Consider the following 25567-nt stretch of genomic DNA (forward strand, 5'->3'; position numbering starts at 1 on the left):
ATTTTGGGAGTAAGCGTAATGTAAAGAAAAGGTACACAGATATTAGGAGCAGTTAGTATGAGCCATCATTGAATCCAACAACTAAGATTGATGAGTTGGTGTTTCGTTAACATAGTGTTTTCATTAATATAGATATTGGATATTTTGTTTAATTATTATTAGTTTCCATCAATTGATAACTAGGTTGACATAATAACTTTTACTTGAAAAATTGGATAAAAAAATTATAGTACTCCCCTTAACACAATATTTATCGGTCACTTTAGCTTATTATTTTTGTTGTCTAATATATTATATTTTCACTTTAGATTAATAATTTCATGAGAGAGTTGTCAAAGTGGTCAATTCGAACCCAAATTGTAAGTTGAAATAGTAAGTATAAGCTAACACACTTTTTTTTTTTTTTGGTTTAAGAAAAATAAGCTAACCTAATCTCACTCCACTCAACTCGCTTAATAAACAAAAAAATGCATTTATAAAATGCTTATAATCAACTTAAAACAAAGCTTAAAAGCGATTTTATCATTTTCAGACTTTGATTTGAAGTAATTAACCAATTTTATCATTTTTTATACATAAAAATAATTTGTTAAAGAACAAAAGGAAAAACCAGATAATCTACTCAATTCACGAATTATATGAATTTATCCATCTAAATCGCAAATTATACCATCTTTTCAAAACTAACTAAATATTAATTATGTAAATTGAAATTTACTAACTCAACTTACAATTAGTTTTAAGGATAAAATTAGCCTATCCATAATTTATAACAAATTTTTATAGCTTTTATATCAGAAAAGCTCTACATCCATGTAAAAAATACATGGATGTTATCCAAGTAACTTTCTCCACATGTGTGTTTCCCACCTCACAGTCGTTTATTATACAGGCGCCTCATATAACGTATATAACGTAAACCTTCTGCTGCGTGATAAAGCTTTCTCAACGTAAACCTTGTTCTCTTCAACCTAATAAAATTTCTTGTTCTCTTCTGTTCGCGTTTTTCTTCTCTGCGTTATGGATCTGGATTGACTTCGACGTAATTAGTTTCGTCGTTCTTCTTCTTCTTCGTTTTCTTCTTCGATCTGGATTTCTGAATTGAAACAATGAATGAATCAACTTCAAATCAGTTGAATGAGTGCGATTTAGATTATTCTTTCGAAACGCATCAATTTGATAAGGTTTGGATTATTGAATTTTGAATCGAATTCAATGGAATGCAATTGCTAATTTTATTTGAATTGAATTGAATGGATGGAAGTGATCTAAATCTGAATTGAATTGATAATATCTAAATTGTAGACAGAGTTGTTTCGAATTTGGTTTTGTATAATGGATTATCTTTCGTTCACTATGAGAAATTTTTTGGTTCGGTAAGTATTATAGAGTTGTTTCACCATGAGCATGTGTTCGGTTCGGTATGCAGAAAGGAGTCTAAAAACAAATTAGAGGAATATATTCTGTTTTGTTCACTGAGCACTATATAATTCTTTCACCGTAATAAAGCTTTTCGGTTCACCATGCAGACCAGCTGTGTTGTGGATGAAAAATTTGTCCCAAAGGTGGGAATGATTTTCAAGACACTAGAAGAAGTTAGAAAGTTCTACAAACATTATTCCAAACTTGCCGGTTTTTCTATGAAAATAAGGAACACAACTCGGGACGGAGACAAGATTAAGAATCAACTCATTGTATTCACTAGAGAGGGGAGGTGGAAATCCAAGATATCTCCAACTTTGAAGACAAACCCTTCAGCTGGGTTAAATTGTCCGGCCAGGATTTACGTACACATAATGAAGGATGTTGGTCTTTGGACAATTTCTAAAGTTGTTTTGAATCACTCACATCCTTGCTATCCAGACCGGCCAGAGATGCTCAAACAACACAGGGAGCTTAACATGTTCATTCGTCGCACCATCAAAACCAACGAGGAAGCCGAAATCAGACCAAGCAAAACTTAACAATCATTTGTGGCATTAGTTGGCAACCACCATGAACTAAGTTTTATAGAAAAAGACGTGAGAAATTACATCACAAGGGAAGTACGGAATATTTCGAAACAAGACGATGCCAAAGAATTTGGGAAGTACCTACTAAGAATGAAAGAGAAGAACCAAAATTTCTTCTTTGAGCTCAACTTCGAAGGCGATCATTGCATTAAACATGCATTCTGGGCCGACGCAAGAAGCAGGGCCGCATGTGAGTATTTCGGAGACGTGGTTTCATTTGACACTACCTACAACACAAATAGGTATTCCTTTCAGTCACATATAGTTTTATGTTCGGTGAATGTACAAATTGCGGTTCACCATGGTCTAGGTGTGTCTATTTATGCAGGTACAATCTGGTTTTAGGTTCTTTTGTGGGCGTGAATCACTACGGTCAGTCGACGCTTCTCGGTTGCGCGCTGATGAAAAATGAGGACATCCAATTATTCAAATGGCTATTTTGAGTGTTGGTTCCATTGCATGGGAGGGAAGGCACCAAAAGGCATTCTTACCGACTAATGCGCATCGATTCAAAGGGCCATTGAGGTCTGCATGCCAACAACAATTCACCGGTGGTGCATCTGGCACATCATGAAGAAGATCCCAAACAAACTAAATGGTTACAAGCAACACAACGAAATTAATCAAGAGATGAGCCATGTTGTTTGGAACTCGTACATAAAAGACGTATTTGATAGAAACTGGAACGATTTTCTCACAAAGTACAGCCTCGAAGGCAACAAGTGGCTGTCAGGTAACTGAGGTTTCAAATCGAATTATTTTCATGTCCATACATTTTTTTTTCAAAACATGAAATATTTTCGGTTCACCACACCTTATTGGTTCGGTTTATTCTGCAGAGCTGTACGAGAATCGGCATATGTGGATTCCAGTGTACTTGGATCACCACTTCTGAGCCGGGATGAGAAGCACACAAAGGAGCGAGAGCATGCATTCATTTTTCAACAAATTTATTACACGCAACAGCTCCTTGAGACAATTCGTGAAGCAATACGACAATTACCTAGCAAGTAGAGAGCAAACAGAGAGAGAATTCGATGCTGCAGATTTTCACAGCATGATACCGTGTGCAACAAAATCAGCAATAGAGGCACAGTTTCAGCATGTCTATACCCATGACAAGTTCAGGGAAGTTCAAGCTCAATCAAGAGGTAAAGTGAACTGTATCACAAGATCACTGCATTCCACCCTAGGTTTCACAACATACGAAGTCGTAGAGCAAGTTGCTAACTCCACATTCAACAATTTTGTCGTCACCTATGACGCAGTATCACGAGAGGTAAAGTGCCAGTGCTTGCTATTTGAGTCAAGGGGCATATTGTGCCACCATTTCCTAAGCGTCCTAAGCTTTGAGCGAGTGGATAACATAGCACCGAAATACATACTGGAATGCTGGAGGAAGAACATAAAGAGGACGCACACACACATCAAGAGCAGCCAAGATGAGCCTCTACTGGATCCGAGAAGTAAAAGATTCGATGAATTGGTGTTTTGGTCGCACAATATATGCGAATTTGCATCTGAGTCCGAGGAGTTGACCGGAGTTCTGCACCGGGCGTTTGACAAGGTCATGGCTGAGATGCAAGAATATCAAGAGAGAAGCAAAGAAAAAAGTTTGTTATCCCACGAAGAAGCGATGTTGAGCGATGTGAACGACCTTCAAAGCTCGCCACACGTCAAAACAAGAGGCCGGCCCAAGAACAGACTTGGATCAAACTTGGAAAAAAAAGATCTCAAATGCCATGAAGAAAAAGAAAAAGACAGCTCCAAGCGAGGTAAAATTGACTTGCTTTCGATTAGGTAAAAATTCAATTGTGTATTTTGCTAATATACAATTAATTATGGTTTTTGTAGTTGAACCTTTTGGAAGCCGGATCATCGATTCAGTCAAGCTCCACTCTTTACAATGCACCAGATATGAATTATCCAAGAGAAGATTATACGAATTTTAGTTTTTATTAATATAAAGTTTTGTTCACTCATGAGCAAATTTCGGTTCACCAAGGTTATAGGAGGGTTATTTTCTGACTATTGTTAGTCTTTAATGAATAGTCACTTTATTTGTGAAATTTTTTATCCCAAAAGTCAATTTTTTCTTTATTGAATATTCAATTTATGTTGTGATGTCAGAGAGATTATAATTAGCTCGCTGAATTTCTATACAGTGTGTTTGCAACTTTCTGTTCGACAAGTGTATTAATTTCGGTTCACTATGTTTTTTGGTGTTCCTAATGTATTGGTAAATACACTGATTGCAATCACTGAGAACCTGAAATAAAACAGCAGCCAGACAGTTCCAACAGATATATAAATTAATATCTCAGATGAATAATCCATCCTGAATTAAATATAAATATTAACATTTGATATATACATTGATATTAATAATAGATATATATATTAACATTTACATTAATATTGACATATATACATTTGAAAGAAGTATTGTTTGCTTTTTTAACAAGTTAAACAAAATATTGTTAATTACAACCAGTCAATCATAGTATATGCTATTTACTATCTAAATCCCCAGATGTGAATTTACAATAAGGGTTGGAGAGGACAGCAGATGGCTTGAGGAGTCTTATTGCTTCAGATTCCCAAATTACTTGGTCTCTGATTTTGTTCATTTCATGCAACAGAAGATTCGGACCATATTAGTACCTGAAGTCATCAATCTCTTGCTACATTTCAATTAAAAGGAATTAGTTACATAAGAAATGAATCCAACTGCATATAAGAACAATATCATTCAAAGCCCTAGTTATACTTTAAAAATGCAATCACAATAACCCTAAACCCTGAACACATTAAATATCAAGTAAATTAAAATCACAAAGGCCACCGAACCGAACAATGTTCATGTGGTGAATAAATGGTGAATAACTTTGAATCAACAAGAATAGTATTTCTCCATCCAAAAGAAGTACTGAACAGAGTAACAACCAATTTCAAAGCCCTAGTTAAACTATCCACTGAACTGAATGAAATAAAAAGAGAAAGAGGTTTATTAATTTAGAAAGTACTTACTTGTGTCCAAGCTTTATATTTATATCTCTTCTCGCTTTTGATCATTTGCGGATCAATTGTTTTGAGCCATTTCATCACGTATATTCCACAATCATAGCTAAGTAAGAATTGAGTATAATACGATTAATAGTATACAAAATAAAACACATTAAAAATAACACTAGAAAAGAGAAAGATTCTTACTCTGTACGTTGACCATTCAGTGGGATATACTCTGCTTCCTCTCCCAGTCCATCCTCTATTAAGGGTTTCGCCCCAACATACACCCTCATCTGGGAAATTTTTAAACCCTGAAAGGGACACAAAAAGTAAATAAAGAGAAGCAGCAACAGTGAACCGAACTCCTCTCATGTGCTGAATAATTTAAATAATTTACAACAAAATAACTTACAACAAATTTGTTCAGTTTCACTCTTGATTCAGGTATATCTTTTTTCGGCTTGTTGACAGGGTCAAGGACATAGAATTTTTTTTGTTGACAACAGCAATCTAGAACCACCAATGTGCTCCATTGCAAATTGGCACAAATAGCTGAAGTTTGAGAAAATGATAGAATATTTCAGTCAAAACAATAGCAAACAAGAGAATTATCGAAGAGTTTTTAGAAATTACAACTTACAAATGGATGCGATGCAAGTTTTCTTTTGTCAAGAAATTGGCGGTGGTGGGCATACTGCTCAATATCGAACCTACAGGCCTTGTTTGTCCTTTTATAAGTGTAGTCCACGCCATGTGTTCCCAACATAAAATTCTGCAAAACGAACATCAATTAAATCACATTACCACCGAACCGAACACAATTCATATGCTAAATAAAACGTGAAAAATATTCAATCATCAAGAGAAAAGTTTTCTTCATGCAAAAGAACTCAACAGAACACATAACAATCAGGTGAATCAATATTAACATTCCCACTGAACCGAACAGGAATCAGCAGGGAATAAGAAATTTAGCTTACCATAATATCCAGCAGCACAATGTATATTTGTTTCTGATACCGGTGAACTTTTATTTGGTTGAGAATCATGCTATGTATACTGACCACCTACACGAAAAAAATTTATGAGATATACTGTATAAAAGTGTTTAGAAAAATCATTAACGTTAACGCAATTGGCAAAGAATTTACCGTGGCATGCACTTGTTCTTTGGGCATTAGAGACATGAAATATTCTCTTAACCCCTCGTAAAGTGCCTCATGTTTCGAGACGAATATTGGATCATATTCATTGCTACTATCTTTTGTCTTTTTTACATGTGTCATCCAATGATAACACTTTTCGATAAACTCCTTCGAGATTTTTATCTTTTTCTCCGGAGTTTTGAAAACTTCAGTAGCTGGCATGGTTGGCTCAGAAGATGTTGCTTCAGCAAACTTTAATGCTGCCGTCACTCCAGCATCTACCACCACCTTTGCCGGGATTTCAAGCTATGAAACAGGTAGCTTAGAGGGATTAGTTGGTTGAGATGCTGGTGGACTTATCCCAAGACTAAAGGAAGGAATATCATCTTCCCTTTGCCTAGGTTGCTGTTGTTTTTCGGCAGGGCTGCTGCATTAAATAGAAAACAGTTCAAAAACAACCCTTTAGAATTAATAAAAAGAATTTTTATGTGCAACTTACTCTTTATCAAAAATTTCATAAATATAGTCATCGTTGATTAACTCGTTAATAACAGAACTCGTAATCGACAACATAGGTTTTGGCTCTATTTTCCTCGGTGAAGATATCTCAACAGCCTGCTTTTCGGGTTCTGGAGGGCAGCTGTAAGAAACAGAAGAGATAAAACTTACATTTAAAGCATGTAGTGAAGTGAAATTATCGGGATTCGTATAACCAATAAAACTTACACATTAACATGTACTTCTTCTTCCGATTGCTGCGCTGTTGCTTCTTTGCTGGGCTGTTGTTGCGGTTCTAGAGGGCTACTGAAAAGTATTTTATGAGCCCACTGAACCAAAATTAAATAATGTGGTGAACAATGGTAAAACTTATAATTCAGGCTGTGCTTCTTGTTGTTGTTGTTGTTGTTGTTGTTTGAGAGGGCTGCTGCATTAAACAGAAAAGATTTTAGTAATGATACATATTTTTTTAATAAAAAGAATTTTAATTACCAGCTATATCAAAGATTATAAAAATGATATTAATTAAAAATTACACATTAATTGAAGGTTCTAGCTCTGTATTCCTTGGTGAAGATTCCTCAACAGCCTGCTCTTGTTGTTCAGTTTGTTGTGCCTGTAGTTCTTTGCTCGGCTGCTGTTGTGGTTCCCAAGGGCTGCTACATCAAAGATGAATTAGTTCAATAATGATCCCAAACTATTATCATATTCTATTAAAAATAATAAAAAGGATTTTATGAGCCCACCGAATCGAACAAGATTCATGTGGTGAATAAATATTTATAAACTTACTCTTCATCAGAGGTTTGTTGTGTTTGACTTTCTGGAGGGACATAGATAAAGTTATCATTGATAAACTCTTCCTGAAGAGAGCTTGGAAGAGACAACGCAAGAGGATTTCTAAGGAATGTAAACAAGGAAGAAGTTAATGTTGAATACTTAGAATTTGTTCTAAGAAACGGAAATCTGCACATTCAAAAACTCACATTTTCAAAGGTTCAGAATGAGTTTCTTGTTGAACCTCAATGATTTGTAGCTCAGAATCGGGTGTAGTGCTAATGACATTTAAACACGTTTACCATGTGATTAATTAAACAAAATTTAATTACCTAAATATAAAAGAGTAACATAAATATTTTTAACTTACAATGGTGGACATTTTAATGTCTTTCTTGGATGGATTTTCTTTTTTCTAAAATATTTTACTATGGTTTCCGAGGTATTTTTCCTAAAAAAAGATAACAAATTAAAATTAGAAACCAAGATTAAAAGCAGAGGTCTAGAAACACATGAAATTCATTTTTGGAAACCACCGAACCGAAAGTAAAGAGTGCAATGAACCAATTTACCTGGTATTGTCTTTGGCATTTACAGACTGTGTGGAGCTTCCCTGAGTCTGTAAGAGTGGTTCACTTCCGAGATTTACAGTTTGCAGTCTAACCAAGATAAATAAATCTTAGTAATTGAATCCATAGGAATTAGAAAAGGTTCTATCAATAGTTAGCAAAAAAAAGAAAAATAACTCGGTAAAAAAAGCCGAATCTTACCTTTCAGACAAATCATTTTGTGGCTCTGTCGAGTCAAACTGATCCGGAGCAACCTTCGCTGTTTGAGCTCCATCATTTCTTTCCTTTGACCTCTTTTCTCTTATTGTCTCCAATGCTTGTCTTTTTCTTTCTACATTGTTGTCTTTTATTTGTTCAGATCTAAAAGTTCGTAAAATAAGTTTGAAGGAATCTAAAACGGAAGCATCAATAAAGTAAAAGAAAATATATTCAAGAAACTTACTGCTTGTTAGATTGTTTTTGTTTTTTTGCCACTCTTTGCGGTTGTTTTCTTTTTATTATGGGTGTTTTCTCAATTTCGTTTTCTCTGCAACACAGACAAAGACATTGAATTTATATCAAAGAAAAATATAAGCAAGAAAAAGACATTAACAATCAAGTGAACGAAACTGACAGAAACCACCGAACCAAAAACTATTAAAAGGCTGAACCAAAAATTAGAAGACCACCGAACCAAAAGCAATTTATTTGCTAAACAATACTTACTGGCTTTCAGATTTGCTTGTGCTCTTTGAATCTGTCGGCACAGGCTTCATTTTTTTGGTTTGTTTTTTAACCACCTTCGGTGGTTGTTTTTTTTTTCTTTGTTCTGGTTTTTTCGATTTTTTCTTCTCTGCAATACATAAGAACAAGCGTATAAGAATAAATTTAAGCAAATATAAGTTAAATGAAATTAATATGAACATTAAACTTACTAGTTTTTGGATTCACTTTTGCTTTCTGAATCCGTCTCAACAAGCTTTTGTCTTGTTCTCTTTGCTGGTGGTGTTTTGTCAGATTCAGATTGAAATTCAGATTCAGAAAATCTTTCTTCTTCGAAAGAAGAATCTAGATTAACAATTTTCTTTTTTATTTTCTTTCCTTTTTCTTTTTTATCCAACTTCCTTGTTTTTTTTTTCATTCTTTTTTTTTCTGTACAGAAGTCCCTAAAACAGAAATAAGGACTCAATTATTTAATGAGAAATACAATAACAATCATTTGAATCAACATGAGCAACCTACTTAACCGAATGATACTAATGTGCTGAATAAAATGCCATAAAACATGATAATTATTTAATGATCAAAGAAACATTTTTGCATGCACAAGGACTCAATTGAACACACTAACAATTAGGTGAACCAAAGAGAGTGAGCCCACCGAACCGAACAAGGTTCATATGGTGTATAAACGTGACAATCATTTAATCACTAAGAATAATGTTTCTGAATGCACAAGGATTCAAATGAGCAAATTAACAATCAAGTGAACCAAAGGGAGCAAGCCCACCGAACCGAACAAAATTCATATGGTGAATAATAAGTTACAAACATTTAATCATCAAGAAAAATGTTTCTGAATGCACAAATATTCAAATGAACACACTAACAATTGCAAGTAGAACAAATAAATTAATTATAACCTAAAACAGAAGTTTATTTAGTTAGTAGAGTATTTTAAAAGCATTTGAAACCAAATTTTAGGGGAAATTTTAGTAGAGTATTTACCAATGGTTCTGTTGCTTCGCTAGAAATCCTTTCAAGCATCATTTGCTTTGTCCAATGGGCCACCCACGGTGTCGGGGGAGCATCAGGTCTGAACGGGCGAGGGAACTTGATTTCATGGAAGTATATGAACATCAACACAAAAACACAGCCATCAACGGACTGTTTCCTCCCCTTTCTTTTGTTTTCAACTCCTTTCATCAAGAAGTTGAGCACATATTTTGCCCAATCCCATTCCCGAATATTGTCCACATGAAAGATCGGTGGCTTATGGATCGGGGAGGCCACACTTACCGTTGTTGGCAGCAAGAAGCACTTTTGTATGAAGACAACAAAAGTCCTCTTGAATTTTTTCCGGTTCTCCTTCCCTTCAACGCTCATATCCAGCACATTCCTTGTCTTTTGGGTTAAGTTTGTTGTAATCAACCTTATCAGCAAAACGATTCCCTACAATATTTTAATAGCAAAAATTAGTCAAAAAGGCTCAGTTTAATTTTCTGTATACCAATGAACTAAAAATAAGCAGGAAGGAGAAATTGTATTACCGCCGTTGGTTATCTCCAGGGCAGCTACTACTTTTTGAGGAGTTATGTATATTTTTCCCTGGAGAGTTTTCAAGCATCCTTTCTCTTCATCAAAGCGATCAATCAATTCTCTCAAGAGGGCATGAGAGACATTCATTTCTGGGAGATGTTCCGGGGCACCAAATCCCATTTCTTCCACTATATCTTTCTTTTCTTGAGTCATATCCCTGAACACTATTGCTATTACCTTTGTTTGGCATCTGCAATCATGAGTTTTCTACAAGTTTTGAAATAGAATGTGAGGATATATTTAATGTGCATACGTTATAGTGCAGCTTCTCCTTCTTTGTCACCATTGTCTTGTTCTATTTTGCTATAATAAAAAAATTTGGTCAGTACACCGATAAGCACAAGCATGTATATCTTAATCAAGTCAATTAAAATGTCATAGGCCACCGAACCGAAACTCATTCATGCACAGAATCAAACATCATAAATGATGAAAATACTAGGAAATGATTTTTGCATGCTATCACAACAAAATAACAACAAATTTTATTTAAAGTCCTAGTTAAACTATCCACTTAACTAAATGAAAATAACAACAAATTTCATTCAAAGCCCTAGTTATACTGTAAAAATTCAATCACAGTAATCCTAAACCATGAACAAAGAAAAAGAATGCCACCGAACCGAACAATGTTCATATGATGAATAAATCGTTTTCAACTTTTAATCATCAAGAGGAGTATTTCTCCATGCAAAAGAAGTACTGAACAGAGTAACAACCAATTTCAAAGCCCTAGTTACATTATGCACTGAACTGAATGAAAATAACAACAAATTTCATTCCAAACTCTAGTTATACTGTAAAAATGCATTCACAATAGTTCGATCTACTAAACGAAGCAAATCAATCTAGTAAACCTAAAATACAACTAGGAGAAACGCGAAATTGCAAGATTTCAAATGAACAGTAGTTTTTCTCATACCTTTGGTAGTCTGTGTTACTGTTTTCATTCGTTTGTGGTTGTTCCTTGCCAAATCTTCTCGCGATTCTTCTGCAGTAGTGGTTTCCGCAGAAAACGTGACTGAATTTTGAGTGATTTTGAGAGAGATTCGAAGAGAAGGAGTGGATTCGTGCGTTTTGAAGAAGAAGGAACATTTTTTTCATAATGAAGCATGAATGTAGTGGTTTCATGTGTATAGGACGCGTGAAAGTCATGTTTATTTAATGAGATTGGAAGCACGTGAGTTGTTTTGGGCTTGGGCTAACTTAGTTACATGGTTACATGGATGTGTAGCATCTCTGCTTTTATATATGTATTTTATACTCATATCAATTAATATTTATCATTTTAATGTATTTTCCATTTTTAGGATATTTCATTCGTTAAAGCTGTGTAAAGCAAAAAATTATTTTAGGTAAAATTTCATTGTTCGTGCTTAATACAACTTTTTGTCATTTCATAATGCTCATGCTTTCTTTGATGATGACATAAATAAAAGAGTAAAGTGATAAAAAAAATTCTTCAAAATTTATATTTTAGATAGATTAATTTCACTACAAGAAAAAGGTCTATGGACACACTTTTTTCTTGCCACACTTTTATGTGGGTGGCAATTTATTAGAGATTTGACCACGTTTTTTTGCTACGCTTAAAAAGCGTGCCGAAAGGGGTCTATAGCCATGCTTTTATGAGGGTGGCAATTGATTTGAGATTTGGCCACGCTTTTTTTTGCCATGCTTAAAAAGTATAGCCATAGAGAAAACAGGCACACTTTTAAAGCATGGCAACATGATTTTGTTATAGTGACATTTTAAAAGTGTGGCCGTTTCCTACAACTCTTTTGGCACGCTTCAAAAGCGTGGCCAAAAAGGTTGCAAACAAAAAAATGTTTTAAAAAGAATATAATTAGTTAATTACATTACACACCATCTTCTAAACTCTATCTTTCTCCTTCGAATCCTAAAACTCTTCAAAACTTTTGTATTCAAAGAAGGCCCTTCAAAAGAATCCTAAACTATTCGAAAGAACCCCAGGAGTAGTAGCGACCCCAGCAATCCGAAGAACATTGTCGGCGCTCCTTGTTCCGGCGCACTAACCTTACCCCTTTTTAATTCACAAACCATAACCTAACACCCACCACACGGGCCCCCTTTCCCCTCACAACAGCGCCGCAGCCCCACTCCCCCCTTTCCCCTCTTCAGCGCACACAATACAATACACACACGCACCACCTCACCCACACGAAAGAGGAGAGCTCGAGGAAGGAGACGCTGCCTTGCTGCTAGCTCCGTCACCCGCAGCCCGCCGCCGCTTTCGAGTCAAACCCGAGAGTGTGTGTGTGTGTGTGTGTGTGTGTGCGCGCCCGCGATGATGAGAGAGGAGGAGCTGTCACCAAACACATCGCCGCCGCTGTAGGAGCTTCGCGCTTCACCATCGCCGAGGAGGGGAAAGAAGAGCTGCTCCCATCACGCCAGTCACCGTCGTGCTTCCTGGTTACCAATGAGGGAGCTGCGAGAACCATTGCCATCACGGAGGACGGGGACGCGCAAGAGGGAGCCATCACGGTGGTCGTCATCGCCGCTGTTGAGTAAATCTTCATGCTTTTTCAGTAAATCTTCGATCATCATTTAATCATTTATTTTGAATATTACAATAAATTTGTGCTTTTAATTATTATTACTCTTTTTCAGTTGATTTTAGGAAATCGAAGTTTTACTGATTCGACAAGGAAGGGAACCGGTGGAAGGAGAGAACTGCAGGTACCGTCAAGTTCCCAAAGAACAAGGTTACTATCAAGGTTTGGCTTCTCATCTGAACAAAATTCATTTGTGCTTCTTTGTTTATGTTGTTTATTCTTTGATTCATATGTGCTTCCCTAGTTCTCTGATTCTTCAGTTTGTAGGTAGTTAGAGAAGTTTAAATGATAATTGTTTGAGCCTCATATAATAATGTCAAACATAGTTCTTTTGCTTTCATTATAGTAGTTAAATCTTAAGAAGGTTAATTGGTTCATTTGTGCAACTAAGTTTTGTTCTTTTTTTTTTGTTTATGCATAACAAAATCATTGCTGAGTGTGAGTCTTTAGCAGTAAGCACTCCAAATCATTAAAAAAGGTAATTCATGGATTCCATATTTTTTTCATTTGAAAATCATACTAGAATATTATAATCTGATATGAGAAGTTGTTAATGCTCTAGCTTGATTTATATTTATAAGAAATTATGAACTAATTGGTTGAATAGCCTATCCTGGGATCCCAAACACTTTTGTCTCCATTGTTTCAAAGTGACCATATATAAATATTGATGAGCTCAACATATTGCTATTCGTTGCCACTGTTACCTTTTATTCTGCTTCTGCTTTGCTGCTGCTACCTAACATTGTGTTCCAATCTTAGCCTCAGGTGCCTTCTTCCTGTATTTGCAGAACTTCTCTCAAGAGCTTCAAAAGCTTGAAGAGTATTGCATGAACTATAAATCCATTGATTTAATGGTACCTATATATATAACTCTTTTATTAATGCTTTTACTTTGTTTAATTTTCTTCAGCACCGCTTGATTCATCTGCATTTGACCTAATGAGCTCTTTTACTTGCATGAACTAATTGAAATCTTAAAACTGAGTTGCTTGATTCATAGCACTAAGTTTGATGAAAAGAAAATTGAGTTGATACTTATTTAATTTTTGTCATTTTCTTTATTTCACACCATGTTTTTATTTTATTATCATTATTATTATTTAAAGTTGTATTGCTTAATAATTGTTGCCTTTGTTGGTGTTGATTCTTATTTTAAACTTGATATGCATCATTTATGGATGAATAGGTATATTTCCTGAACGAGTTTTGTACCTTAAGCAAGAGCTTACAAATGGTTTGATAAATCCCAATTTTGTGGTTTATCTTGTGCTTAATTTGGGAGATTTTATCAACTTATCTCACATTTATTCAATGAAATAGTATGGTTTTGTAATTCTCCCTAAATTTGTGCTTAAGTGTGAAAACATGCTTTTTAGGCCCTAAAATAGCTAAATTTAATTCACTTCAATTCCACTCGATGCCTTGATATGTTTGTTGAGTGATTTCAGATTCATAAGCCAAGTATTGGATGAAAGAAGTGAAGAGAAAAGCATGTAAAGTGGAGAATTCATGGAAAAACAAGGATTTGGAGTGCATACAGCGACGCGCACGCTTAATAGACGCGTATGCGTGAAGAGGTGCATCGTCGAAGGCGACGCGTACTAATGACAAGTCATCTTATGCTAGTTTTACAAGTATTTTTCATTAGTTTCATTAGGTTTTATGCACTTTCTTGCACCATAAGTAAGTAATTAGAGTGGATTTTTATGCCTTTGTTGAACCAATCAAACATCATTCATTTTACACAAAATCATAGGTTTTATGCTAGAATTAATTGATTTTATAAATGATGCAAAGATCTAGTGATTTTGGTGGGACTTTGATTAGTTGTTTGGTTGCTTGTAGATGAAGAAATGGTGGAAAGAGGAAATTTTGGCACACTTTTGAAGTTTGAACACGCTTTGTACCTTAGGCCACGCTTTAAAAAGCGTAGCCGATGAAAATAAAGCGTGGCGCTCAACCAAGGCCAAGCACCAAGGGAGCAAGGCCAACGTTCACTTTATTGAACGCAACGCTCCAAGAGGAAGCACCAAATGGTGCAGCACAAACCAAAGGCCAAGGGTAGCGTTGCAAGAAATGAGCGCTACGCTCACTATTGCTCCCTTTTTCGTGCCTTTCATCAAAGAGGAAGCATGCACAATGAAGAGTAGCGCTCAAGAATTCGAGCGTGGCGCTCACTTTCTCGTGCTCTTAGCCAAGGAGAGCAAGGCTCTTGCCCAAGAAATTTAAAGAAGCAAAGCGCTCTCACCAAGGCTCGAGCTTGGAACCAAGAAAAGCCAAGCATGCACAAAGCAAAACACAAGGAGTAGCGCTCAAAAACACAAGCGTAGCGCTCTCTTTTGCTACCTTTTTCGTGCCTCTCAACCAAGGAAAGCAAAGCTCACCCAAGGCTCAGCATCATGTAGCGCTCAAAGAGTGAACGGAACGCTCACAAAGTGAACGCTATGGGCTAGGGAGGCATACCAAATTGGCTCACCAACTAAGAGTGATCGTAATGTTCACTATATCAAATGGAGCACTCCCCTGGAAGGTTCCCACACTCCAAACCAACTTGAACCAAAGCCAATCGGACCCATCTTTCTTCAAATCCAAAAAACCAAAAGGCCCACTGCAAGCTTTGAAGACCAAAATAGAAAGTGTATAAATAGGATTAAGTTTGATTTGAAAAAAGGACCTTTAGCTCATTTTTAGTTTTTACTTTTAATTTTCAATTGTTTTGAATTTGGGATTTGGGAATTGAATCTGGTTTTCTTTCTGCATTTTCTTTTCTTCTGCAACTTTTAATTTCTGTTCTTGGAATTTGAATTGAGATTGAAGAGCTCCATTGATTCTAAATCTGAGAATCATCTTTCACTTTTCTTCTCAATTGTTCTAAGAATTGGATCTGAGTTTAGTTTTCTGTTTCATTTTCTTCTGCAACTTCTACTTTCTATTTTGGATCTTGAATTGAGATTGAAGAGCTCTATTGATTCAAATTCTGAGAATTATCTCTTGCTTTTCTTTTCAATTGATCTAAAGATTAGTTTTTAATCTTCTCTACTATTTTCAATTTCATTTTCTTCTGCAATTTCTCTTCTGCTTGATCAGGAGAGTAATTGAGATCTAGATTTGCTTTCTAATCTCATTGATCTTCTTCGATCTTCAATTTCTCTTTAGGATTCCACAATTGATTCAAGTTTTCTTGCTGTTTTGTCTCTTGAAGAAATTTTTCATTTCTGTTCTTGCTACTGAGATCCAGATCTGAATTCTTGCTTCTCAGAGCTCTCTGATTTACTTTAATTTGCAATTCCTTATTCAATTCCAAATCCCAGCACCCAAATCCTTTTATTTTTTAAGCAATTTACATTTCTCAGCAATTTAGATTCAGCAATTTACATTTCTTGCATTTTAAGTTTCTGCAATTTACTTTTCTTGCAATTTAAGTTTTAGCTCTTTTACTTTCTTTCTCTTTAGGTTTCTGCAACTTTACTTCTTCAGCACCTTTAGATTCAGTCAATTTACCTTCTTCACTTTTAATTTTTTGCAATTTAGCTTCTGTTGATCAAAATCACTCAATTCATCCATTATTCGCTTAACTAAATTCATCACCTAACTAAAATTACTCAATCCATCAATCCCTATGGGATCGACCTCACTCTTGTGAGTTATTACTACTTGCTGCGACCCGGTACACTTGCTGGTGAGTTTTGTGTGGAATCGCTTTACCACCCATCAAGTTTTTGGCGCCGTTGCCGGGGATTGATTTAGATTGACAATGATTAAGTAGGGTGATAATCTAGATTAAGCATTTTCTTTTCATTTTTACTAAGCACACTAACTGTTTGAATTTTTGCTTAAGCTAACACTAACTTCACTCTAGCAATAGAGTGTTTCATTTTGGTTTCTGGTTTTGTGTTTATGTCAGGAGGAAGAAGAGGTGAATCCACATCTCTTAACCTTGACGAGAGAACCCTCCGAAGATTGAGAAGAGAAGCCAGAGGGAAAGGAGTTATTGGTGAAGAGGAACTGGAGGAGGAAGATCAAGTCATGGATGATAACATTCCAGATCACACTGATGGTGTGGCCAACAACAATGGCCAACCTCAGAGGAGAGTCTTAGCCTCCTACACTATCCCCAACCCAAAGTATTGTGGGAGTAGCATCCTAACCCCCAATGTCAATGCCAACAACTTTGAACTCAAGCCTCAATTGATTACCCTGGTTCAAAATAATTGTTAGTATGGAGGAAGTGCTGTTGAGGATCCAAACCAGTATCTCTCTGTGTTTTTGAGAATTTGTGACACTATCAAAACCAATGGAGTCAATCCTGATATCTATAAGCTTCTTCTATTCCCATTTTCACTGAGAGACAAAGCCACACATTGGTTAGAAACCTTTCCTAAGGAGAGTATTACCAGCTGGGATGATTTGGTTAGCAAATTTCTAGCCAAATTCTATCCACCTCAAAGAGTTATCAAACTAAAAACTGATATGCAAACCTTCAGACAGTAAGAAGGAGAGTCATTGTATGAAGCTTGGGAGAGGTACAAAGCTCTAATCAGAAGGTGTCCAGAGGGAATGTTTAATGAATGGGTGGAGCTGCAGAATTTCTATGAAGGCTTGTCCTTACCTTCAAGGAAAGCTTTGGATTATTCCTCAGGAGGATCTTTGCAAATGATGAAAATAGCTCAAGAGGCATTTGATCTCATAGACATGGTGGCCAACAATGAGTATTTCTATTCCTCTAAAAGGCAAGCAGCTCCAAATAAGGGAGTATTTGAGCTTGAAGGAGTTGATACTATACTAGCTCAGAACAAGCTCATGCACCAGCAGCTCCAGCAACAAATTAAAACAATGTCAAAGAGAATGGATGGATTATAACTGGCAGCAGTGAGCACAACCAACTAACCATCAATGGTGTGGGGACAGCAGGAGGAAAGTTATGAGGAGCAGTAGCCTGAACAAGTGCAATACATGCATAATCAGAATTCTGGATTAAATGTCTTCTATGGAGACACTTACAATTCATCCTGGAGAAACCACCCCAATCTGAAATGGGGAGAGAACCAAAACCAGCAACCTTGGCAAAGAAATTCAAACCAAAACAATTCCTGAAACACAAACCATCAAAACCATCAAAACACTAACCAAAATCCATACAGAAAACCACAAAACAACCAACCCCAATCCAACTACTATCCACCCAACAACTCATCCACTAACCAAAATAACTATCATTCACCCTCAACATCCCATAATCAACCACAACCACCCCAAGAATTTCAAAGGATCTCCAACTTGGAGATATTGATGAAAAAGATGATGAAGCACCAAGAATTGGCCAACAAAAACTATGAAGCTTCACTGAGGAATCTAGAAAGGCAAATTGGTCAATTATCAAAGCAAACAGTGGCTGAGAGACTAACCAATGCACTACTAAGTGACACCATTCCCAACCCAAAGGAAGAATGCAAAGCTATCCAACTAAGGAGTAGAAGAACCTTGGTAAATGACAAGAAGCCAGCCGAGAAAGAAGCCACCAAGAAGCCAATAGAGGATGACAAGGCTAGCAGTAGCAAAGAGCAGGTAACAATTGAAGAAAATAACTAAGAAAGGCTCAAGGAGAAAGAGGAACCTCAAGCTTCAATGAAGGGAAAGCAAATCATGGAGGAACAGTCACAAGAACAGAGGACAATGGTAAAGACATACACTCCCTCCATTCCATATCCTCAAAGGTTTAACAAGGAAATCAAAGACCAACAGTTTCCTAAGTTCCTAGAGGTGTTTAAGAAGTTGGAGATCAATATTCTACTTGCTGAAGCCTTAGAGCAAATGCCTTTATATGCAAAATTTCTCAAATAGCTCATCAACAAGAAAAGGAGTTGGAATGAGAAGGAGACGGTAATTCTAACACAAGAATGCAGTGCTGTCATCCAAAGAGGTCTTCCTCCAAAGCTCAAAGATCCAGCAAGCTTCATCCTATCCTGCACTATAGGCAACAGAACATTGGATAAAGCTCTCTGTGACTTAGGAGCTAGAATCAATTTGATGCCCCTCTCACTAATGAAGAAGCTTGCAATAGAGGAAGTCAAGCCTACCAGGATGTCACTCCAAATGGCTGATAGATCACTCAAGATACCAAATGGGATTGTGAAAAATTTATTAGTGAAGATTGGAGAGTTTATTTTCCTTGCTGACTTTGTTATCCTAGACATGGAAGAAGAGGGACACAGTTCAATTATATTAGGATGGCCTTTCTTAGCAACAGCAAGAGCCATCATTGATGTGGAGAAAGGGGAGATGACCCTCAGGGTGCATGATGAGAAGATGATCATCAATGTCTTCAAGGCCATGCAATACCCACTAGAGAAGGAAAAGCACATGAGAGTGAAAATGATAGAAGAAGTGGAGGAGGAGCTACTGGAAGATAACAACCAGGAAGAACAAGAAGAGGAAATGGAGGTGGAACAAGAGTTCATAGAAGAGGAAGTGGTAGAAATCTCTTTTGAAAGCAAGGCAGAGGAGAAGCTAAAACAAGAGTTAAAGCCTTTTCCCCCTCACCTCAAATATGTATTTCTTGGAGAAGCAGAGGCACTGCCAGTGATTGTAAACTCCTCCTTGAACATAGAAGAGGAAACAAAGCTGATTGAAGTGTTGAAAGCTCACAAGATAGCCTTGGGTTGGACAATTAATGATATCAAAGGCATAAGTCCTGCCATTTGTATGCATAAAATTCTATTGGAGGAAGATTCAAAGCCTGTAGTTCAACCCCAAAGAAGACTTAACCCAACCATGAAGGAGGTGGTTCAAAAAGAAGTGATGAAGCTATGGAATTCTGGGATAATCTTTCCAATCTCTGACAGCTCATGGGTGAGTCCAATTCAAGTTGTACCAAAGAAGGGAGGAATGACAGTCATCTCCAATGAGAAGAATGAGTTAATTCCCACTAGGACAGTGACTGGGTGGAAGATGTGCATAGATTATAGAAGACTGAATGATGCTACAAGGAAAGATCACTTTCCTCTCCCATTCATCGACCAGATGCTGGAAAGATTGGCTGGCCATGCCTATTATTGCTTCCTGGATGGTTACTTTGGGTACAATCAAATAGTGGTGGATCCTAAGGATCAAGAAAAGACTTCCTTCACCTGTCCATTTGGAGTTTTTGCTTACAGAAGGATGCCCTTTGGTCTGTGTAATGCCCCTGCAACTTTTCAAAGGTGTATGCTTTTTATATTCTCTGACATGGTGGAAAAAATTTTAGAAGTCTTCATGGATGATTTTTCTGTCTTTGGTAATTCATTTAACACTTGCTTGCATCATTTAACTCTTGTTTTGAAAAGATGCCAAGAAACTAACTTGGTATTGAATTGGGAGAAATGCCATTTCATGGTTCTTGAAGGGATAGTTCTTGGGCATAAGGTTTCAAGCAAAGGTATAGAAGTTGACAAAGCTAAAATAGAAATCATTGAAAAGCTTCCTATACCTGTTAATGTGAAAGCAGTAAGGAGTTTTCTTGGACATGCTGGTTTTTACAGGAGGTTCATCAAAGATTTTTCAAAAATAGCTAAACCATTGAGCAATTTGCTAATGATTGATATTCCTTTCATCTTTGATGACAATTGCAAGCATGCCTTTGAAACTTTAAAGAGAAAACTCATTACAGCACCAATTATCACACCCTTTGATTGGGAATTACCTTTTGAACTCATGTGTGATGCAAGTGACTTTGCAAATGGTGCTGTACTGGGGCAAAAGAAAGACAAGTTGCATCATGTTATATACTATGCTAGCAAGGTGTTAAATGAGGCACAAAAAAATTACACCACCACTGAGAAAGAGCTCTTGGCAATTGTATATGTATTTGATAAATTTAGACAATACTTGATTGGTTCAAAGGTTATAGTGTATATTGATCATGCTGCTCTCAAGTATCTCATGTCTAAATAGGATTCAAAGCCAAGGCTTATTAGGTGGGTGTTGCTGCTACAAGAATTTGATATTGAAGTGAGAGATAGGAAAGGAAATGAGAATCAAGTAGCAGACTGATGAGCGGATAATTTATACGCTTTTTGGCATTGTTTTTAGTATGTTTTTAGTATGATCTAGTTACTTTTAGGGATGTTTTCATTAGTTTTTATGTTAAATTTGTATTTCTGGACTTTACTATGAGTTTGTGTGTTTTTCTGTGATTTTAGGTATTTTCTGACTGAAATTGAGGGACTTGAGCAAAAATCAGATTCAGAGGTTGAAGAAGGACTGCTGATGCTGTTGGATTCTGACCTCCCTACATTCAAAGTTGATTTTCTGGAGCTACAGAACTCGAAATGGCGCGCTTCCAATTGCGTTGGAAAGTAGACATCCAGGGCTTTCCAGCAATATATAATAGTCTATACTTTGGCCAAGAATAAATGACGTAAACTGGCGTTCAACGCCAGCTTTCTACTCAAATCTGGCGTCCAGCGCCAGAAAAGGATCCAAAACCAGAGTTGAACGCCGAAACTGGCACAAATACTGGCGTTCAACTCCACAAATGGCCTCTACACGTGCAACACTTAAGCTCAGCCCAAACACACACCAAGTGGGCCCCGGAAGTGGATTTATGCATCAATTACTCACTTCTGTAAACCCTAGTAGCTAGTTTATTATAAATAGGACCTTTTACTATTGTATTAGACGTCTTTTTGACCATCTTTGATCAGTGTAAACCATCTTGGAACGCATTGTTCTTAGATCAGAGGGGCTGGCCATTCGGCCATGCCTAGACCTTTCCCTTATGTATTTTTAACGGTAGAGTTTCTACACTCCATAGATTAAGGTGTGGAGCTCTGCTGTTCCTCAAAGATTAATGCAAAGTACTACTATTTTCTATTCAATTCTTCTTATTTCGCTTCTAAGATATCCATTCGCACCCAAGAACGTGATGAAGGTGATGATTATGTGTGACGCTCATCACCATTCTCCCCTATGAACACGTGCCTGACAAACACTTCTGTTCTACATGAAATAAGCTAGAATGAATATCTCTTAGATCTCCTAACCAGAATCTTCGTAGTGTAAGCTAGAATGATGGCGGCATTCAAGAGAATCCGGAAGGTCTAAACCTTGTCTGTGGTATCCCGAGTAGGATTCAATGAATGAATGACTGTGATGAGCTCCAAACTCGCGATTGTAGGGCGTTAGTGACAGACGCAAAAGGATAGTAAATCCTATTCCAGCATGATCGAGAACCGACAGATGAATAGCCGTGCCGTGACAGGGTGCGTGAGCATATTATTCACTGAGAGGATAAGATGAAGCCATTGACAAGGGTGATGCCTCCAGACGATTAGCCGTGTCGTGACAGGGCATTGGATCATTTTCCCGAGAGATGACTGAAAGTAGCCATTGACAGTGGTGATGTATCACATAAAGCCAGCCATGGAAAGGAGTAAGACTGATTGGATGAAGATAGCAGGAAAGCAGAGGTTCAGAGGAACGAAAAGCATCTCCATTCGCTTATCTGAAATTCCTACCAATGATTTACATAAGTACCTCTATCCCTATTCTATTAATTAATATTCGAAAACACCATTGTCAATTTATATCTACCTAACTGAGATTTGCAAGGTGACCATAGCTTGCTTCATACCAACAATCTCCGTGGGATTCGACCCTTACTCACGTAAGGTATTACTTGGACGACTCAGTGCACTTGCTGGTTAGTTGTATCGAAGTTGTGAACCATGGTATTGGCACCATGTTCTTGGCGCCATTGCCAGGGAAAGAAAGAGCCATGAATTTTACATAATTAAAGTGTAATCACGATTACGCGTACCAAGTTGCTCACGTTGCCAGGGATTGTTCGAGCCTGGACATCACAATTTCGTGCACCAAGTTTTTGGCGCCGTTGCCGGGGATTGTTCGAGTTTGGACAACTGACGGTTCATCTTGTTGCTCAGATTAGGTAATTTTCTTTTTATTTTCTTTTCAAAAATTTTTCAAAAATCTTTCAAAAATTTTTCTTTTGTTTTCGAAAAAAATATAAAAATGTTTTAAAAAATTTGATTCAAAATTTTTAAGAATGAATTCTAGTGTTTCATGAAGCATGTGAAGCCTGGCTGGCTGTAAAGCCATGTCTAATTCCTTTGGGAATGAGTATGTCAGGCGTGTCATGTCTGATTTACATGCTGAAGCTTGGCTGGCCATTGGCCATGTCTAGTGTTTTGGATTGGAGCTTTCATTGAAAGCTTGGCTGGCTCATGAGCCATGTCTAATTCCTGGACTGAAGCTTTAGACTAAGATTGCAAGATTTCTAGAATTCATATTAAAAATTTTGGAATCCTTATTTTTTCTTTTTCAATTAATTTTCGAAAAAAAAATACAAAAAAATTAGAAAATCATAAAAATCAAAAATATTTTTCTGTTTCTTGTTTGAGTCTTGAGTCATATCATAAGTTTGGTGTCAATTGCATGTGCATCTTGCATTTTTCGAAAATTCTCATGCATTCATGGTGTTCTTCATGATCTTCAAGTTGTTCTTGGTAAGTCTTCTTGTTTGATCTTGATGATTTTTTGTTTTGTGTCTTTTCATGTTTTTCATATGCATTCTTGAATTCTTAGTGTCTAAGCATTAAAGAATTCTAAGTTTGGTGTCTTGCATGTTTTCTTTGCATTAAAAATTTTTCAAAATATGTTCTTGATGTTCATCTTGACATCCAAAGTGTTCTTGGTGTTCATCTTGACATTCATATCATTCATGCATGCATTCATGGTTTTGATTCAAAATTTTCATGCATTGAGTCTTTTTGTTGTTTTTCTCTCTCATCATAAAAATTCAAAAATAAAAAAAAATATATCTTTCCCTTTTTCTCTCATCAAATTCGAAAATTTGGATTGACTTTTTCAAAAATTTTTAAATCAAATTGTTTCTTATGAGTCAAATCAAATTTTCAATTTGAAAATCTTATCTTTTTCAAAATCTTTTTCAAAAATCAAATATTTTTCAAAATTCTTAGTTATTTTCGAAAAATTTCAAAAATATTTTTCAAAAATCTTTTTCTTATTTTTATATCAAATTTTCGAAAATAACATAATCAATTAATGTTTTGATTCAAAAATTTGAAGTTTGTTACTTGCTTGTTAAGAAAGATTCAAACTTTAAGTTCTAGAATCATATCTTGTGATTTCTTGTGAATCAAGTCATTAATTGAGATTTTAAAAATCAAATCTTTTTCAAAATTAGTTTCTAAAATATCTTCTTATCTTATCTTTTTCAAAAATATCTTTTCAAAATATCTTTTCTAACTTCCTAACTTCTTATCTTTTCAAAATTTGTTTCAACTAACTAACTAACTTTTTGTTTGTTTCTTAACTTTTTCAAAACTACCTAACTAACTCTCTCTCTCTAATTTTCGAAAATATCTCCCCTCTTTTTCAAAAATTTCTTTTTAATTAGCTAATTATTCTTATTTTTATTTTTAATTTTAAAAATTTTTTCGAAAAAATACTAACATTTTTCAAAAACCATTTTCGAAAATCACTAACTCTTTTTCAAAAATATTTTTCGAAAATTATCCCTCCCCCATCTTATTCTATTTATTCATTCATATCCTAACATCTCATCTCACATCTCTGCCATCCTCACGGTTGTGTTTCTTCCATTATATTACATTCTTTGTCTCCCCCTCTTCTTCTACTCACACAGGGATCCCTATACTGTGGTATAAAGGATCTCTATTATTATTATTATTTTTCTGTGCCTTCTTCTTTGTCATATGAGCAGGAGCAAGGATAAGAACATTCTTGTGGAAGCAGATCCAGAACCTGAAAGGACTCTGAAGTGAAAATTAAGAGAAGCTAAAATACAACAATCTAGAGATAACCTTTCAGAAATTTTCGAATAGGAAAATGATATGGCAGCCGAAAATAATAATAATGCAAGGAAGATGCTTGGTGACTTTACTGCACCTAATTCCAATTTACATGGAAGAAGCATCTCCATTCCTGCCATTGGAGCAAACAACTTTGAGCTGAAACCTCAATTAGTTTCTCTGATGCAGCAGAACTGCAAGTTTCATGGACTTCCATCTGAAGATCCTTTTCAGTTCTTAACTGAATTTTTGCAGATATGTGATACTGTTAAGACTAATGGAGTATATCCTGAAGTCTACAGGCTCATGCTTTTCCCTTTTGCTGTAAGAGACAGAGCTAGATTATGGTTAGATTCTCAACCCAAAGACAGCCTGAACTCTTGGGATAAGCTGGTCACGGCTTTCTTAGCCAAGTACCTTCCTCCTCAAAAGCTGAGCAAGCTTAGAGCTGATGTTCAAACCTTCAGACAGAAAGAAGGTGAATCCCTCTATGAAGCTTGGAAAAGATACAAACAGTTGACCAAAAAGTGTCCTTCTGACATGCTTTCAGAATGGACCATCCTGGATATATTCTATGATGGTTTATCTGAGCTATCAAAGATGTCACTGAACACTTCTGCAGGTGGATCCATTCACCTAAAGAAAACGCCTGCAGAAGCTCAAGAACTCATTGACATGGTTGCAAATAACCAGTTCATGTACACTTCTGAAAGGAATCCTGTGAATAATGGGACGCCTATGAAGAAGGGAGTTCTTGAGATTGACACTCTGAATGCCATATTGGCTCAAAACAAAGTATTGACTCAGCAAGTCAATATGATTTCTCAGAGTCTGAATGGAATGCAAGCT

At 36.2% G+C, this 25567-nt stretch overlaps 1 protein-coding gene and 1 non-coding gene across 2 annotated transcripts; one reads left to right on the plus strand and one right to left on the minus strand.

The window, feature by feature from the left end:
• The first annotated feature begins 1523 nt into the window (after positions 1 to 1523).
• On the plus strand, positions 1524 to 1964 carry LOC140181353 (uncharacterized). The gene has a single exon (XM_072224893.1). The coding sequence runs from the start codon at positions 1524 to 1526 to the stop codon at positions 1962 to 1964; it is 441 nt and encodes a 146-aa protein (XP_072080994.1).
• Positions 1965 to 25156: 23192 nt separating this feature from the next.
• Positions 25157 to 25264, minus strand: LOC112774391 (small nucleolar RNA R71). The gene has a single exon (XR_003188883.1). It is a non-coding gene; the product is annotated as a small nucleolar RNA R71 (small nucleolar RNA).
• Between the last annotated feature and the right edge of the window lie 303 nt (positions 25265 to 25567).

This window comes from Arachis hypogaea, chromosome 18 (assembly GCF_003086295.3).
Source record: "Arachis hypogaea cultivar Tifrunner chromosome 18, arahy.Tifrunner.gnm2.J5K5, whole genome shotgun sequence".
Lineage (NCBI taxonomy): Eukaryota > Viridiplantae > Streptophyta > Magnoliopsida > Fabales > Fabaceae > Arachis > Arachis hypogaea.